Source organism: Dendrobates tinctorius, unplaced genomic scaffold (assembly GCF_039654945.1).
Source record: "Dendrobates tinctorius isolate UK_male_01 unplaced genomic scaffold, ASM3965494v1 ptg000163l, whole genome shotgun sequence".
NCBI classification, from domain to species: Eukaryota; Metazoa; Chordata; class Amphibia; order Anura; family Dendrobatidae; genus Dendrobates; species Dendrobates tinctorius.
Window position 1 is genome coordinate 5,681,099 of NW_027361830.1, and position 18,238 is coordinate 5,699,336.

General features: G+C 39.4%; 1 protein-coding gene across 1 annotated transcript in view; it reads left to right on the top strand.

Moving 5' to 3' along the window:
• Nucleotides 1-18,238, top strand: part of WRNIP1 (WRN helicase interacting protein 1) — a 158,666-nt gene that overhangs the window by 67,527 nt on the left and 72,901 nt on the right. The window contains exon 3 of the mRNA XM_073550151.1: nucleotides 4,319-4,551. Coding sequence (XP_073406252.1) covers nucleotides 4,319-4,551 — 233 coding nt within the window. The remainder of the gene's footprint in view (nucleotides 1-4,318; nucleotides 4,552-18,238) is intronic.

Below are 18,238 nucleotides of genomic sequence, written 5' to 3' on the forward strand. Positions count from 1 at the left end.
ACTGGTGTCTACTGTTTGGGACCCAGTCCTTTTGTCTGCCCTTGTTCACACAGAGGTCAACTTTGACATAAGGCAAGGTTTTTAATATTAGACAGTGTAGGACTATCCCGAACAGAGTTACCGTGTCGTGGTGGGATGGCTTTCATGCTGCTTTTGATCAAAAACAGTATTACTAAAAACGCTGTATTATTTAGATGCACTTTTGCTTTTACTTATTTAGTTACAGCAAGGTTTTTGCTCATTTTGTCTTTTGCAGGTTTTATGGCCCATGTCAACATGCATTTATATGCTGCATGTGTGTCAACTCAAACCAAGCTCAATTTTGTGTTTTTTTGTTGTTATTTTGTGTTGCAGAAAATGCAGCTCAGGTAGAAAATTAAGTTATATTCTTAAAATTAAGTTATATTCTTCCTGCAGCCTCATGCTTTCAGTCATCAGGATGACGCAAGGGTTATGACGGTTATCACTATCTAGAATATGATTGTACTGTTGTAAGGCAGCCAGGGTGGTAGTCGTGGCAACTGGCTTTACTGTTCTTACACCCTGACTCCTCACAGATGAAACAACAAATCCTTTCTGCCTTGTGTGCAACAAAACACTTATGGTGACTGTCCAGTCCTTAGGTCCCATCACTCCAGTTTCACAAAATATCTCAGTCGTAAGTCTTTTCAAACAAAACAACTTTACTGGGCAGCAGCATCTTCATCTCATAGACAGCACATTTCACACAGAGTCTCACATCCTGCGCTTTCCCTGTCATCCGGACAGGCCCTGTTCCTTCTAGCAGCTCCCACTGCCCGGCAATCCCGGCTGTATCTTTTGGAAAGTCATGTCCCTCCTGTTCTCTCCCATCACCAGCTCCATATCAGCCCCTTGTCCCGTTCCAGTGGGAAGAGGTGCCAGGAACGCTTTCACTGCGGCTCCTGCCCCAGTCATAGACCCTGGATCCTGCTTAGGAATGATCTTATCCAGCTAGTGCCCGTCAACACTGTTCTGCCTGGGGCCCCTTACTGCTTTCCACAGCTTTATCCACATGGCTAATAATCCTCTGCTCTTCTATCACTGCTCACACGTCCTGCTCTTGGGCAGGCTGACCCGGGGTCTGACACAACCAGGAAGTATCCTGACTAAACTCCCCTGCTCTTTTCTGCCACTAACGTCTACTGTAGTTAACCCCTGTGTTACCTATCTCCTAACCTATTCAATAATACTCTCTACCTCTAGTCCTTAACTCTTTTCTACCCCACTATGGTCTTATACTACCTAAAATCCTATTCTATCCCTAAGCCTATAAACAGTACATGACAGATACAATATCTAAACATTACATTACACATTACAGCACATGACATTCCAGTGTATAAACATTCATAAACAATGAGGTGCCACATGGGACTGTGTGAACAGCGTCCCGAAGAGAGGAGGCACATGAGGTTCCCCGCCACCTCCTTACACTGTTAACACTCAGCTTCTTGACTGAAAACCTGCTCTGCATACATATGTTGCACACAGACGCTGCAGAGCATGCTATCAATCAATGTGTCGGGGAGCGATTACAATGCTCTCACTGTGTAGTGAGTTGAGACTGGAAGCGAGCGGCTGCAGGAAGAATATCACAATTGCCAGAGAAATATCAGAGAAGTGCCCATTCATTGGACAGCATGTATCAGCTGTTAGGTTCCCTTTAAGAAAAAATTCTCACTGAATATATACTAAGCAGTGCAGAAGAGTTTAACATGCCAGTAAAACAATAGAGATTAATGATTGATCTTGCCACCCACTCATTAGTCGAATATTTAGCGATATAGCCTTAAGGCCCTTTTACATTTAGCGATGCACCAGCGATCCAACCAGCAATCCGACCCGGTCAGGATCGCTGGTGCATCGCTAAATGATCGCTAGTGAGCTTTCATACAGAAAGATCTCACCGCGATGCAGCAGCGACGCAGCGCACAATACTCACCTTTCACACACAGCGATCCTGCGTCCTCCCGCCCGCCTCCACGCGTCGCTGGACGTCACAGCAGGAAGTCTCAGCAGGAAGCAGACGACGAGAAATGGAGCCGGACATTCTCGCGCGATCAGCGATGAGCAGCGGGGGAGCCGGTCGCTGGTAAGTATCACACATAGCGATATCGCTAGCAATATCGCTATAACGTCACAAAACCAGTGACGTTTTAGCGATATTGCTAGCGATATTGCTTAGTGTAAAACCCCCTTTAGATCCTACAAGTAACCCAAAACACTATTTCTTTTTAAAAATAATTCTAAAATATAGAGATATTTGTGCAGAATATATATTATTTCTCATTGTCAAAAGATGTCAATATATATATATTTTTTCTTTATGGAAAAATAAATAAAAATCTATTTAAACAAAAGATATGACTAGCTAATACGAGTAAGAGGAAAGAAAGACGAACTAAATCTTCCACAATCTGGTGCAAAATGCCTTTACACTCAGGACCAGAACATTCTTACACGTCCATCCTTAGATTTCACTTATTTAGGGCACGGGGCTGATGTTAAAATGTTGTCCATGCCATGTATGTTTGGCATTTTTTGCCAGATTTCAGCATGTGAATTTTGCAGAAGATATGCCCTGACTCTGAACATCCCCTCAATGTCAAAGTGGTCACAAATGAGTTTACATTATGCAGCAAAACTTATATACTCGTGAATCAGTTGTAAGCATACACATATAGATCAGTCTTGTCAGTTCTGTTTTGTCAGTTTTTTTTCTGTCTGGAATTTGATTATTTGCCTTCAGTAATTGTGGTACAGTTCGCATGCATTAGATTTTTTTAATAGACCATATGTTGGAATCTAGTGCAACCCATGTAGGTGTCAAGGATGCTTTAATTATCAGTTGTCCAGATACTATTCACCTTGCCTGCCTTAGAGGTTTAATCTCTTTGTGCCATATACCTATAGTTACAGTATCTGAAGTGTTTTCCTTGTAATTAAACTCCTTTAATTCAGCATCTGACACTTACCCCTAACACAGAGTCGCAAGACAAACTGGGAAACACCTGATTAAAATTCACTGTAATGACTGCATTTTTTGTTGTGACATTTTATGATGTCCTGTGTCTCCTAAAAGAGCCACCGCAATCATTTATACCATCTTTACAGGATATGCCACAAATGTCATGTGAGTCCCATTGATTGCCCCTGAATCTGTGTTGAAAAATTGACCCCATCAAGTGCTGCTCAGAATGGAGATCTGGCTATGGGCTTGGCAGTTTTTGGAGCTCCCATTTGAATGTATGGAGAGAGTCACACGTGTATCCAGCTCTCCATACAGTAAAGCATGTATGTGATGGGGCCCTGGTCTGAAAATAGATGTGAGTCCCAGAGGTGAGACCCACATCTATCAGACAATTATGGCATGCGCTGTCCATTGCAATATCCAATGTATGGTAATAGCCCTGTATAGCTTTCTACCCTTATATAGGTTAGTTTAATATACTACACTGGGGTCAGCCACCCTCATTCATCTTGGCATCTGTTATAATCTATGTGATTATTGTTATGCTGTAATGTATATTGTCTGTACAAGTCCCCTCTGAAATGTAAAGTGCTGCGGAATATGTCAGCGCTATAGAAATAATATTTATTATTATTATTATTTTTATTACTCCAGAATCTGTGATAAACCTACAGCCATTAATACAAGATTATTTAAAATGTTTATTGTAATTGTTTTGTTTTCAGGAGATAGGATGATGATCCTTATTACCGTGACATGTCTAAATAAAGAAAAAGATCTATGTATATAAAAATCCATTTTACAATATTAATTGTTGCAGCCACTTGGATATGTAACAAAAGCTAATAAAATAAAACACATTATATTAGTAATAATTATAATATCAGCTGAACCAGTTTACTGCAGTCAAAGAGGACATGATCTTGACACACTATCAAATTTACTAAAATAGATTGTAAACTTATCATAGGGTTAAAGAAGTGCCTGTATTCCGGTGGATGCACAAGCTGATCTGATATGTTAGAAGACAAGGTTGGAAGCTGTCACTCAGGCACTTAAGATTGTAATGTCAAGCTTGCAGATTGTAGCATAATTCTAATCCCTCATAGATTGGGTGCAATGTATAGCACCTTGTAACTTCCGCTCTTTTTTATATATACCCATATACATTCTCACTGACTAAAAGAATTACAAATATATTTGACATCCACATATGTAACCTATTGACAAGTATTTCCTCACTTATTATGTGCAGATTGTTTGTTGAGATGTAGGTACTTACTCAGGATACTTGAGATGTTCTTTCTGCTTCCCTCCCATGCCCAGGACACTTTTTTGCCACACGTTGAGTGTGGAACAATCACTCTTATTGGAGCAACAACAGAAAATCCCTCTTTCCAGGTGAACACTGCGTTGTTAAGCCGCTGTAGAGTTATTGTTCTGGAGAAGCTCTCTGTGGAAGCGATGGAGATGATCTTAAAGCGAGCTGTGCACTCCTTGGGCATCCAGGTTCTGCAGGAGAATGAACAGGCTGAGGGAAGTAGCAGTGATACCTCAGAGTAAGTGATAGAGCAACAGAATGGCATTGGTACACAGAAAAAGAAGGGTCTTGTCAAGTGGCCAAAAAGGGGAGGTGGAAGGGAGGAGGAATGTTAAGTAGCAACTTATTGCAGCAAACTAGAAGTGTACACGTTAGTGTCCCTTCTGCTACTGAAATAAATTGATAAGTCTCAAAAGTTTGTTCAACTCCTTAAAGTTTTGCAACCTGCACAAACTTGTTATAAATGAGCAAGAAAGTTTTTGAATGTTTGCTAACTTTTAGGTCTTCATTACCTAAAAGATACATGAGTAGCCACCACTGAAGAGTATTTCTGGTATTAAAGTTGATCTGCCCATTGGATTGTAGATGTAGAAAATAAAAATAACGCTGCTATACTCACCAAACGCAGTCCCATTGCTGCCTTTCCAGTGCTAATGCAGTCTGATTTGACAGGCTGCAGTGGTCACCTCATGACTGCAGTGCACATCATCACTGTAACCGAACACAGAGTAATGTCTTTTACTGTCTACTTGCTCAGTGACTGGTTGCAGGGGTCGCGTATGCTGTAGTCAGGACTTACCTGCAGCCGCCTACCATGATACTTGGACAATAGCGGATAGGCAGCGATGGACTTATGATGGGTGACTATAGCTGCATTTGTTATTTTATATGTATTACAATGTAATCCCAGAAACCTATAGCCATGTCTCTTTGATTTCATATCAATATTGAAAAGAGTGGTTGATTTATGCATTTCAGTACAGCTGAGATGGTGGTCCAACCACTCATAGTGAAGTGAGACAATTTTGGTTATTTATAGTCTTTTGGCTTACATATGTAACACATTGCTGATATAAAAAGTTTACACATCCCTGTTAAAATGCCAGATTTTTATATAATGTGAAAAAAATCATTCCAATAAAAATCATTTCAGAACATTTTTGCCCTTTTAATCTTGCCTATAATTTTATAATTCAATTGAAATATAAACTGAAATATTCTGGTGGGGAAAAAAAAGTAAAATAATATTGTTGCATAAATATGCACACCCTTGAACTAACACTTTGTTGAAGTATCCTTTGAATTTATGGCGGCATTCAGTGTTTTTGGGTAGGAATCTATAAGCATTGCACATCGAGAATTGGCAATCTTAGCCCATTCTTCCTTGCAGTAGCGCTCCAATTCTGTCTTATTATGAGGGCATGTGCTATGTACAGTGCCCTCTTCAGGTCACCCAGAGATTTTTTTTAAATGATTCAGGTCTGGGCTCTGGTTGGGTCACTCAAAAACTTGATCTTCTGCCAAAGCCATTTTTTCATCCTTAGCTTTTCACCAAAGGCTGAAAATTTTGCTGCAAAATTGACTGATGTTTGGAACTTTACATAATTCCCTCCACTTTGACTAAAACCCCAGTTTCGGCTGCTAATAAAGAACTCCAAAGCACAATGCTGCCTCCACTGTGCTTCACTGTGGGTATGTTGTGTTCCTATGGTTGTCTGCAGTGTTGGCTTTGTACCAAACATTCCATTTGGTATTGTGCCAGAAAAGTTAAACTTTGCTCTTAACATGTTTTCCCACATGCTTTTGACAGAATTGATGTAGGTTTTAGCAAAATACATCTAGGCTTGGATGTTTTTCTTTGTAAGAAAAAACACACGTCTTGCTGTCCCTACCCCACAGGCCAGGCATATGAAGCATACAGGAGATTGTTGTCCAGTGCAGTACACAACAAGTACTTGTCAGAAATTCTAAAGATTATTTAATGTTGCTGTAGGCGTCTTGGCAGCATCTTGGACCAATTTAATTCTTGTCTTTTTATTTATTTTTGTGGGACGTCGAGTTCTAGGTAATGCAGCTGTCGGGCCAAATTTAGGCCACTTCTTAATGACCATCTTCACAGTGTTCCATGGTATAGCCAATGCATTCGAAATGGTTTTGCACCCCTTTTACTGACCAATAACTTTCAACAATGAGATCCTTTTGCTCTATTGTAAGCTGTTTATGGACCTTGGTTTTTGCTGTAAAATGCAATTAAGAAAATGTCAGGGTAATCCTACTAGAACAAATGAACTTTTAGATATGAAAGTATATGTCAGAATCACTATAGATAGTAGCTGTCTTTTGGCTACTATTTGATAAGAGTTTAGATGTGATTGGCTAATTCAGAACACCACCACATCCCCAATTATAAGAGGGTATTCACACTTATGCAACCACATTATTTTAGTTTTGTTTTTTATTTCCCCTCTTAAACTAACTTGTTTATCAATGGATTTGTACAGATTGTGGGTGACATTAAAGGTGGAAAAAGTTTTGAAATAATTTTTTTTTACCTGACAAAAACCTGTGACCGGACACTGTCAGAAATCTCCAATGGAGTGGTCACATGACCATAAGTACACAATCTACATACTTCCAGCCACAGTCCAACTAGACAAGTGTGGCCTCGCTCTATGATGGTAAAATAAGTGAGGCCAAGTATGTGTAGTTGGCATGTGATTGCTTGGATACTAATAACAGTGACATGACCTCCCGCCCTTGCGACAGACACCGGGGAATCCTGACAGCGTGTCCAGGCTGTGAGGATTTAGAAGGCTGCAGTAACATAGAGTAACACAGAGTGAATTCAGAGTTTCAGCAAAGGACCCGAGAACCCCTTTAAAGAATTTGGGTGAATTCACTAAAGATTTGTTTAGGCAAAATCTGCAGCATATCACTGTACAAGGCAAGTGGATGAGACTTTACAGACAAATCCAAGCATGCAAAATTTTAAATAATGAAAAAACATGCTCATTTCATAACAGATTTGTTGTGAATTTCACAACGTTCGATGACTGAGGGATGAAAATAGTGAATCTTCTACATAAACAAAAGCAAGGGAAAAGACCAATGCATAAAAATAGCGCGCACCTAAATATGAAAAAAAAAAAAAAAAAAAAAATATATATATATATATATATATATATATATATATATATATATATATATATATATATATATATATATATATATATATATAAATCAATAATTTTATTCAAATACCAGACCACAAGAAGACACATACATGATAAAACAAAATTAATGGTGTTTTATCATGTATGTGTCTTGTGGTCTGGTATTTGAATACAATTATTGATTTATATATATTTTTTCATATTTAGGTGTGCGCTATTTTTATGCATTGGTCTTTTCTCTTGCTTTTGTCCTTGCTATTTGTACAATGCATTATGCAGCACCCTTGTCAGCTAGTATTACCCCATTGGTAGTGCACCTTATATATTTACTGAATCTTCAGCATAATTCACAGGAAAATCTGCATTTAAAACTGTAGTCGAAATGTGGATATTTTTGCTTTTTACATTTTCAGTACGATTTGTAGCTGCCAATGCATTGTATTGTACTGTAGGTAACTGTAACTATAAAACATCAAATAACACACAAATTACATTTTTTACATGTGTTTCTGTTATGCCGATTGCAGGTTTTTTTTTTTTTAGAGAACTTTTAAAAAAAAATTCTTTCCTGTATAAGATTCTAAGGCAAACTGCGTTCTCCCAGTTTCCAATACTGTTGGAAGAAATACTAAAGCAAAACCAATATGACAAAATGGGAAAAATAGCAGTGTCATGTGAATGTGATCTTGGGGAATTCTTTGTATATTCAATGGTCTCATCAACACTTATATTTTCTACTAATTTGCTTACTTATGAGTCTTCAGCCTGCCCTTCTAGAATCTTTATACCTGGTCCCTCTCTGCAGATATGACAAGTCCTGTGTAATACCAACTGATTGTTTTTCCTTACTTCAAAGCAGCAATTTCAGTAAGGGAAGCATGTGCTTGTGGAAACTTCGGGAAGCACAGAATGTTATTGAATGCAAACCTATCACATTACTGTGTGTGTACAAGAAGGGATTCCCTCAGCCCTTGGAATTTCATCAGTCTCTTTGCCTGTACCAGTGCTTAGCATGTCAATCATTTTAAACTGTTAGAAAACTATCCTATTTGCCACAGAGCACACAGTGTGAAAAACAAGTAACATGCCTTTTTTGTAGCGCAGATGCTCTCTTACATTTGCTTTCTGCTGTACCAAAATTCTCACAGACTCGCTCCAAAATCTTGTAGAAAGATGCCAGCTGATAGAAAGCTGTTAAAGTTGCTGTGAAAATCGTGGATAGAACCGGCATGTAAAACAAGGACATCTGAATGAGGTCTTATTGACACTGATCAGACACATCCTGTTTAGATTCTGAACCAAACATCCATGTTAGTTTATAGTACAATAAATCTAATGAAAAAAATCTGCAGCATGTTCCTTTTTGCCTATTCATAGACTTAAGGTTCAAGCATGGAGAGCCACCAAAATACAAAAATATTTTTCAATTCAACACAGTAGCGAAGTCTTCCTTATGGCATGATAGGGCTTTCTCCCCAATTGCTATGTTCCCGAGATGCTCCGTTTTCTTCAGATGTAGTGGTCAAGACATTGTTACAGATAGATTATATATATATATATATATATATTATAATCTGTGTTCTTGTTTTCTTTGAGCAATGCCAACAGGTCTATCAAGCTAGACACGCTTTCTTTGTCATTGTTAGGTTTGGTCAACTGTAGGGAAACAATACCCTCCTTATCAGAGGAGGATTGTTGTGAGTCCTTGACCTCCTCACAATATGTTTCACGCTTATTAATAACAATCTAATACAAATGTGTATAGCTACCAGACACTTATTAGGTTATAGAAAACCACCAGGCGGCGCTCATAGCGATCCAGCAGTGACAACCACAGGGGTCTTCTCCTGACCCCGGGTTGTCATGCCTACCCATCGGCGACCCGCGGTCATGTGACACGGGGGCCGATGAGAGGAAGCAATGACGTGCTTCCTGCGCGTGCATGTTAAATGCCGCTGTCAAAGTTTTCACCCGCGGCTGTTTCGGGCACATGTCAGCTGATCAGATCAGCTATCATGTCCCGAAAAAGGTGCGGGCTCCGGCGATGAGGGAGAGTCGTCCAGGGGGACTATGTCCGTCATTGGACATTAAGGGGTTAACCTTATGTTGCATAATCTTCAATAACACTAGTTTGACAATAAAAAATCAGCATGATCAGTCAGTCTTTTGCGGAAATGTTGCAAACTTTTATCATTTACTGTGCATACAAAGGAATGTCTTCTGTGTATACACCCTAAGAGAAGAAATAAAGATAGCAAGGCAAATGTGGGCAGCGTAATGGAGCACCGTGTCCTAAGTTGACTGACTGTGAAAGTAAAACGGTGTTCTGTCCTAACTTCACTTGCTGCAGAAGGGACAAAGCCTGGGTTTCAGACATTGGCTAATGCACTAGTTAGATGTGGTCTTCTGTTAACAGAATTATCTGATAACAGCTGCCAGTCAGATATGCTGATGTGAGTTGTTACATGGATGTATTTTAAGTTGGATTTTAAGTTACCTAAGCAGTGCTCTACTATCAATTATTTTTTACACTTGTTTGGGTGTCTTCTGTTCTTTCTCAGAGTACAGCTGGTGACCCCATTGTTACATCTTCATCTGGCTCAAAGCTACAGGGGCTTTGCTATATTCTTGGTCACTCAATGGACTAGTTAGGGGTACTTCACACTAAGCGAGATCTCTAACGATGCGTGACCGATTTTGTGACGCATCAGCGATCTCACCAGCGATCTCGCTGTGTGTGGCACGCATCAGCGACAGCCCCCCCTGCTGGGTATCGCTGATCGTGCAGGAGTGTCTTGGGCCATTTTTTGACCGTTGGTCTCCCGCTGGCCAGCACGCATCGCTGCTTGTGGCAGCGGGATACCAACGATCAGCGAGCTCCCAGCGCTGCAAGCAGGGTAAATAGCGGGTAACTAAGCGACGCGTATCACAGTGTGGCAACACTTTATTGAACCACCCCAACAGACAATCACATTTAGTACAGTCCCAGCAAGTATATAAGATGGTGCAAATGACAGAAAATCACCCTTCCTCTGGCTCGCCGGGATTAGAGCAACTGTGACTTCTGTTCATTCAGCGCCTACTACCCCAACCAGTAGCTCCATGCTTTTGGCTGGCACTTACAGAGAGGAGGTAGTGTCAAGCTTAGGAAGCTGACAGAGTACAGTGAGGTATGTGGTCAGGTGACCTTATTGTCCCAACCTAGATTCTCCAAACATCTTTGAGAGTTCAGTGATGGTCAATGGAGCAGATCTGTATTCCTCGAGTTGGGGCCGTGGTCCATTAAGCTGACATACTGTAGAGTGTCAAATCTGTATTCCTCCGGCTGGAGCCATGGTGCCTAGGCTACTGTCATGTAGAGTATGACTGTAAACAGAGGCAGATCCCCCTTTTTATAGGTCACAGATCTCATTCAGGCCATTATCAACAGGTTTGGGGAAGGTGGGAGGAGTCATCTCTCATTGTTCGAGTGTTCAAAAACTTGCATAGTTTGTCCTTCAATATTTGCAGGACACCAAGGTGGATGGACTGACAATGGGTAATCAATATATTAGCAAACAATGATTGTTACTTATCCCGTACCTTTGTTCCCTAAGGATAGCAGAACAATAAGCTGTAGGGGCTGATTGAATAGATAAACAGCAGCCATTCAACAATTCGGCAAGCATCAATTCAATCTACAAGAGTCAATGTTCAGACTCATGAACAATAACTCATGTCCATGGGCTTACAGAATATACATTTGGTTTAATGAAGAATAAACGCGGTGTCGTCACATATGGTAACCAAGTTACATTTTATGCTGCACACTGATTGTAGCACCTTTATCTTTTATCCTGTAGTCACCTGAGAGCAAAGGGCTTGAATTGTGGAACGAATATAAAACCATGAGGAATTGTGTGCATACTTAAACAGTGATAAGAATAATGAATACTTTGTAATTTTTACATTGCTTCTAGAATAAAAACTGAAACCTGTTTGCAAAAGTTATTCAATAAAACTATCCTTTTATTTTGTGTCTGTAGCCCCAATAGAGACATAGTTTTGTGATAACACACAACATAAAACTCTATGTAGTCTGACCCCACATTTTTTACTGAAAATTGTTATTCAAAGTATATAAAGACATCAGGTGAAATATGGTAAGTATTGAACACATCACCAATTTTCTAAGTAAACATATTTCTAAAGGTGCTATTGACATGTAATTCTCACTAAATATCAGTATCAACCTATCTAATCCACACAGGCAAAGAAATCAAACCATAGATGTCCATAAATTATGTGCAATAATGAGAAATGACACTGGGAAAAAACATTGAACGCATGAAGAGAGGTGCAAAAAGCCATTGAAAGTCATGTTACCAGCTGAAATCTATCAGTAATTAGAAATCAATCCTGCCACTTAGTGAAAAATAATATCAAGTGATTCAACTGATGGTCTATAAAATGGAGTCTCATTACCAAGGTTCCACATAAGAAAAATCTCATGATAGGTAAAACCAGTGAGCTGTCAAGATCTTTGCAAAACATACTGATGGCATTGGCTATAGAAGAATTTCTAAAGCACTGAAGGTTCCAGTGAGCACTGATGGGCCATAGTCTGGAAGTGGAAAGAGCATCATTTTGCCATAAACCGGCCACGAGTAGGTGATCCCCGCAAGATATCAGAAAAAGGAGTGAAAGGAATTATCAGAAGAGTTGTCTAAAAGCCAGTGGCCACCTTTGGAGAGCTACAAAAACACCTGGAATCAGCAGGTACAATTGTTTAAAAGAAAATTCATAATGCACTCAACCTCTATAGCCAGTATGCACGTTCATCACGCAAGACTCCATTGCTGAACAAAAATAATGTTAAAGTGCTTTTAAAGTTTGATCAACAACATTTGGCAAGCCTGTTAAATACATGGAGAATACAGTCTGGTCAGATGAGATCAAAATTGAACTCTTTTGATGTTATAATACACACCATGTTTAGAGGCCAAAAGACTCTGCATATCACCCCAAGAACAACATACCAACAGTGTAGTTTTGAGGTGCGAATATCATGGTCTTGAGCTCTTTTTCAGCATACAGCTCCGGCAAACTTCATATGATTGAAGGAAGGATGAATGGACAAATGTACCGAGACATTCTTTAAAAAAAAAATCTGCCAACTACCAGGAAGATAGAAATGAAATGAGGGTAGACATTTCAGCAAGACCATGATCCCAAGCACACAGCCAAGGAAACTCTCAATTGGTTTCAGAGAAAGAAAATTAAGTGCTAGAATGGCCCCAGCCAGTCGGCTGACCTGAATACAATAGAACATTTGTGGAAGGAACTAAAGCTCAGAGCTTATAGACTCATAGAAGGAGCCCACTGAATCTTCAGGATATAAAGTGTTTGGGTGGAAGAATGGGACAAAATCACACCTGAGCAATGCATGCAACTAGTTTCTCCATACAGGAGGTGTATTGAAGTATTAAATAAATATCAGTGTGTTCAGTACAAGTTCCCTGTGTCATTTCTCATTATTATACATAATTTATGGATATCTATGGTTTGATTTCTTTGCCTGTGTGGTATTGGATAAGTTATTACCGACATCTAGGTAGAATTTCATTTAAATAGCACCTTGAGAAATATATTTAATTAGAAAATTGGTGACGTGTTCAATACTTTTTCCACCTGCTGTATGTGGCTTGAAAGGCGTGTTTAAAGGGGTTTTTCCAGTTTTGGATCTGTGTTCCCCCCCCCCCCCCAGCTGTATTTTTACTCGCTGTCCCTGGGTCCAGCACTCTGTCTCTGCCGCTGCTCCCAGTGTCTGTTATTGTTTTCCGCGCTGATGCCATGTTGCAAGCACGTCTGCTCCTCTGAGCTCAGCGTCTCTGCTCTGGTTGATGGCACAAGCCACTCAGAGCCACTGAGCTCACTGATTGCTGCAGTGCTATTGATATGATGTCAGTGCTACAGACACCAAGAGCAGCGACAGAAACTCAGCGCTGGACCCAGATAGGTTGGTTAAAGGATACTTTTTTTTTTTTAAAACCAAACTTAAGCTGTTGGACATGACTTTTCCTAAAATCAAGAAACCCTTTTAAAAGGAAGCTGTCACTAGGTTTTTGTCACCTAATTTGAGAGCAGCATAATGTAGGGGAAAAGATCCTGATTCCAGTGATGTCATTTACTGGGCTGAAAAAAGTTGAATACTCAGTAGCAGCAGAAATAAAATAAGAGCAAAATTGGCCATATCATATTAGTGACAGGTCCTGTTAAATATGTCATAAAACAAAATACATGTTAAATACCTAAACCATAAACAATATTTCCTGCTTATAGATGATCTTTCCTTATAGCATGAAGATAAACTGTTGTGCAGAAGATCAAAGTGCAAAGTTCATAGGCTAACTCTCAGAGATTGATGTGTGCGGTGTTATTTTAGAGACACTATAATATAATAATAAATGTTATTTCTATAGCGCCGACATATTCCGCTGCACTTTACATTTCAGAGGGGATTTGTACAGACAGTAGACATTACAGCATAACAATAATCACATAGATTATAACAAATACCAAGAGGAATGAGGGCCCTGCTCGCAAGCTTACATTCAGTGAGGAAAAAAAGGGAGACACGAAAGGTGGGTGGTAACAGTTGTCCTGATTGTTTGGACCAGCCATAATGTTAAGTGTGTAACAAGACACACTGTTGCCAAGATCTCTTTCCACTAGAACCCTGGCAACTTCTAATATTTACTTGTAGAAAACATTCAAATAGAAAAATAAGTTGCACTTGGATATATAGTGCAGACTGTTTATTGAATCCATTTTTGTTGTCTAAATATAGCAACACGAAAAGGAACTTACTGCACTAATGTCTGTGCAAAAACATTCAACCCATATAAATCAATTCATATGTAATTTGTAAGACATAAGTGTCCCTTTGCAATGCAAGTGTTTATAAAGACATCTCATACGAATGTTAAAGTGCTTACAGTTGACTAATATATTTGCTGAACAGTCCAAAAATCTATCAACTGTAGTAATGGCTAGATGATCTTTGAAACTTAATATATGTGCCCAGTAGCAGAACCTGATAAGTTTCGCCATGCTTTGTCAACTCTGCCTGCTGGGAATCTTGTCAGCAGAAATGTACATCTCAAACTATATGTGCATGTAGATTTTTCAAAGACAAGTCCAGCAATACCTTTTTAGATAGTGAGTCCATCTGAAAAATGTATTGATTTGCAAATGAGGCTGAAAAATATGGTGGATCGGATGCCTTTGTCACTCCAGCTCTATTTCCTATCCAAGTCCTCTACTGCTTGCTTGATAACTCCTTTACCTCATGTCACAGAGTACCAGGGAATAGAGCTGAAGTCACAATTGCTTCATGATCTACAGATTTTTTGCCTCATTTGCATATCGGATCAAACGTCTAATTCTTGGTTACAGAGGAATGGACTAGACAAGTAATGCTATTGCTGGACTTGTGTTTTTAAAAGCGTTAAATGCATGTATAGTTTTTAATGAGGGAGTAAATCCTGGCAACAGATTCCCTTTAAGTAGTGGCGGGATTTTGCAATAATTATTCTCACAATAGTGGAACGCATATTCAGAAGAACATTAAAAATGTATGAGACTATGCGGTTTTAATGTTCTTCTGAAAATATAAAAAATAAAGTGCTTAATGCAATAAATTGATTATGTGCAAAATTTACCTTTTTGCATGTATTACTTTATTCATTGTAAATTTTGCACATACAGTAATCAATTTATTGCATTAAGCAGTTTATTTTTGATAGTGAAATTTAGCACTATTTTCTCAGTAGTGATTCTCTTTTTTTATTCAATATCAGATTGTGCTTTTTTCATTAGGGTGGCTAGCATTTTATATGCAGCAGGCAATTATTGGCACCTTTTTGCATGTAGCACTTTTTCCATTGTAAATTTTTCACATAATCAACTTATTACATTTAGTACCTTTTTCCATCTATGGGGCAATTTTGATTATATGAGTCTTATGGTGCTTTCCTGTCATATTTTCTGACATGGTTTTGGTATTCTTACGGCATTTTTGTGTATATCCCTTGTTTATTTTATGAATTTAATGAATAATAAATTTTGAATAAATTTTAATTACCATGTTTTTGCCTCTTTTTCTGCCATTAATTCATGGTAGATATGGTTTATGAATAATTTTTTGAGGTAGTATTCATATATCTTGGACATTTTTGGTAGGTTCTGTGCTATGTATCAGGGAGGAAGACAGAATTCCTTTCTCTGGTTACATTGCTCCGGAGCTGTGGGAGCAGCTGACCTCTAAGGCTTCAATGCTGCAACTGTAAAGAGGTTATGGTGCCAACAACAGAGTAAACACTTAATTTCTGTGAAGGTGGTAAATACTGGAGGGTAGCAAGATAATACGTGCGGAGAAACGGATAAAATAGGAAGGAAAAAAAAGTTCTGTAGGTGGGAAAGATTATACTTTAAGATAAGCCTTTGGAGCCGTAGATAATTTTGTGTGGAGTCGGAGGGTGTGGAAATGAACGCTCTCCAGCTTTAAAATGAAGAAAAAAAATGTTATTATTATTCCTTAATTAATTTATATCCTGTCATGGAGTTTTAGACAAGTTCATAAATGTTAATATAACTATCTTGGCCTATCACTATATAATTTATAAGAGAAACAAATTGTGATACGGCAATGTTACCTTTTTTCTACAGTAAGTTTCTTACAAATTACATAAACTACAAATTATTGACTATTCTTAAGGAGTCGGAGTGTGGGAAAATAGGAGTCGGACTTACTATGGCTTACTATGGCCACAGCCCTACTTTTGTTGAGGGTTCATACTGTAGGGGGTGTTGCTGATGATACTGGGATCAGATCATGCTTAGAGTAATGTAAGATATGATACCTGAAGGAAGGGGGGATGCTGTTGAAATAATACTGGGCTGGTTTTGAGTGTTGTCTGTTTTCGTATAAATCTTTATGTGCTTTTAGTGTCATCCAAGCTCTTCATTTCCAGCAGCATGAGCCATGTAACAACAGTTGAGTTCCTTCAGACATAATGAATGGTGATTCTGTGCTTAACCCCTTCATGACCGGAGGGATTTTCGTTTTTGCGTTTTCGTTTTTTGCTCCTCTTCTTCACAGAGCCATAAATTCTTTTTATTTTTTTTTCAGTCACAATGGCCATGTGAGGGATTTTTCTTAGCGGGACAAGTTGTACTTTTGAACGACACCATTGGTTTTAACATATACTTTACTGGAAAACGGTAAAAAATGCCAAGTGTGGTGAAATTGCAAAAAAAAACTGCAATTCCACAGTTTTTTTTTTTTTTTTTTTTACCATGTTCACTAAATGCTGAAACTGACCTGCCATTATGAGTTTCCAGGTCATTACTAGCTCATAGACACGAAACGTCTCTAGAACTTTTTTTATTTAATCATCCAAAAAGCAAGAAGAAGCTATGTCTAAAATATTATAACCTTTATTGATATCAGATTAAAAAGCAATGGATGTAAAATATCAGCATAATTATTAAAAGTGAGGGCACTACAAAAAAATCACCACAACAAGAGGTAATAAGCACAGTGCAGTGCAGGTAATAAGCACAGCAGGAGTGCTTGGAAAATAGTATTAGTGCATATGACTGGTAATCTATTTAATAGATGCTAGTGCATTCCTTAAGGGATTAAAATACCAAATGCATATAAATATATGAAGAAAGTTAGGGCATAATGCAATCGACATAAATCAGTACAAAAATAATAAGTCATATTCCAGGAGTATAATAATGCAACCAAGTCAATCAGCATAAGAAAGAGTGGACAAATAGGGCATCATATAGCCAGTATAAGCATGTGCAAAGTATGGCGACAATTAACCCTAAAAGACATATCCAAGCAGCAAATGGAAGAATGTAGTCAGTGTATATTACCTCAGGGTGCGGGCAGGAGGACCCGATGCGCGTTTCGCTGCAGCTTTATCGAGGGGCGCATAGAGGGGCTGTTTAGTGGTCCTTTTATATGGTAACAAAGTTTAAAATGGCAAGCATATGGTGGCGCTTCCGGGGGCAGTCCGGCCTGGAATCATCATAGGTCGGCGTCACGCAGATCCGCACCTCCCCCCTGTTCGACGCGTCAGAACAGGAATGAGGAAGCGGCTGCATAGAGACGCGTCACCACGGTGACGCCTAACCCGTAAAGCCGACAGAGTGTACCCCACTGGCAGAGAAGGAGTAATACGTCGCCATGGCGATGCTCAAACTAAAGAGTGAATGAGACGTTCCCAGCTGCTAATGAGAGGAGGACTAAGGGTACCGTTACACATAGCGATGCACCAGCGATCCCGATAACGATATGGATCGCTGGTGCATCGCTAAGTGGTCGCTAGTGAGCTGCCACACAGGCAGATCTCACCAGCGACATCGCAGGGGTCCGGGGTCGCTACTTGCCTGTCAGATGCGGCGATCCTGACGTCCTCCCGCCCGCGTCCACATGTCGCTCATCGTCACAGCAGGAAGCGCCGCAAGAAGCTGACGACGAGAAATGGACCTTCTCGGGCGACCAGCGATAACCAGCGGGGGAGCCGTTTGGAGGTAAGTATCACATGTAGTGATATCGCTAGCAACATCGCTGCTACGTCACAAAATCTGTGACTTTACAGAGATATTGCTAGCGATATCGCAGTGTGTAACGGGGGCTTTATAAGTAAAGTGAGGAAGGGAAGAATGCAACACTGAGTGGAAAAAAGGTGAATA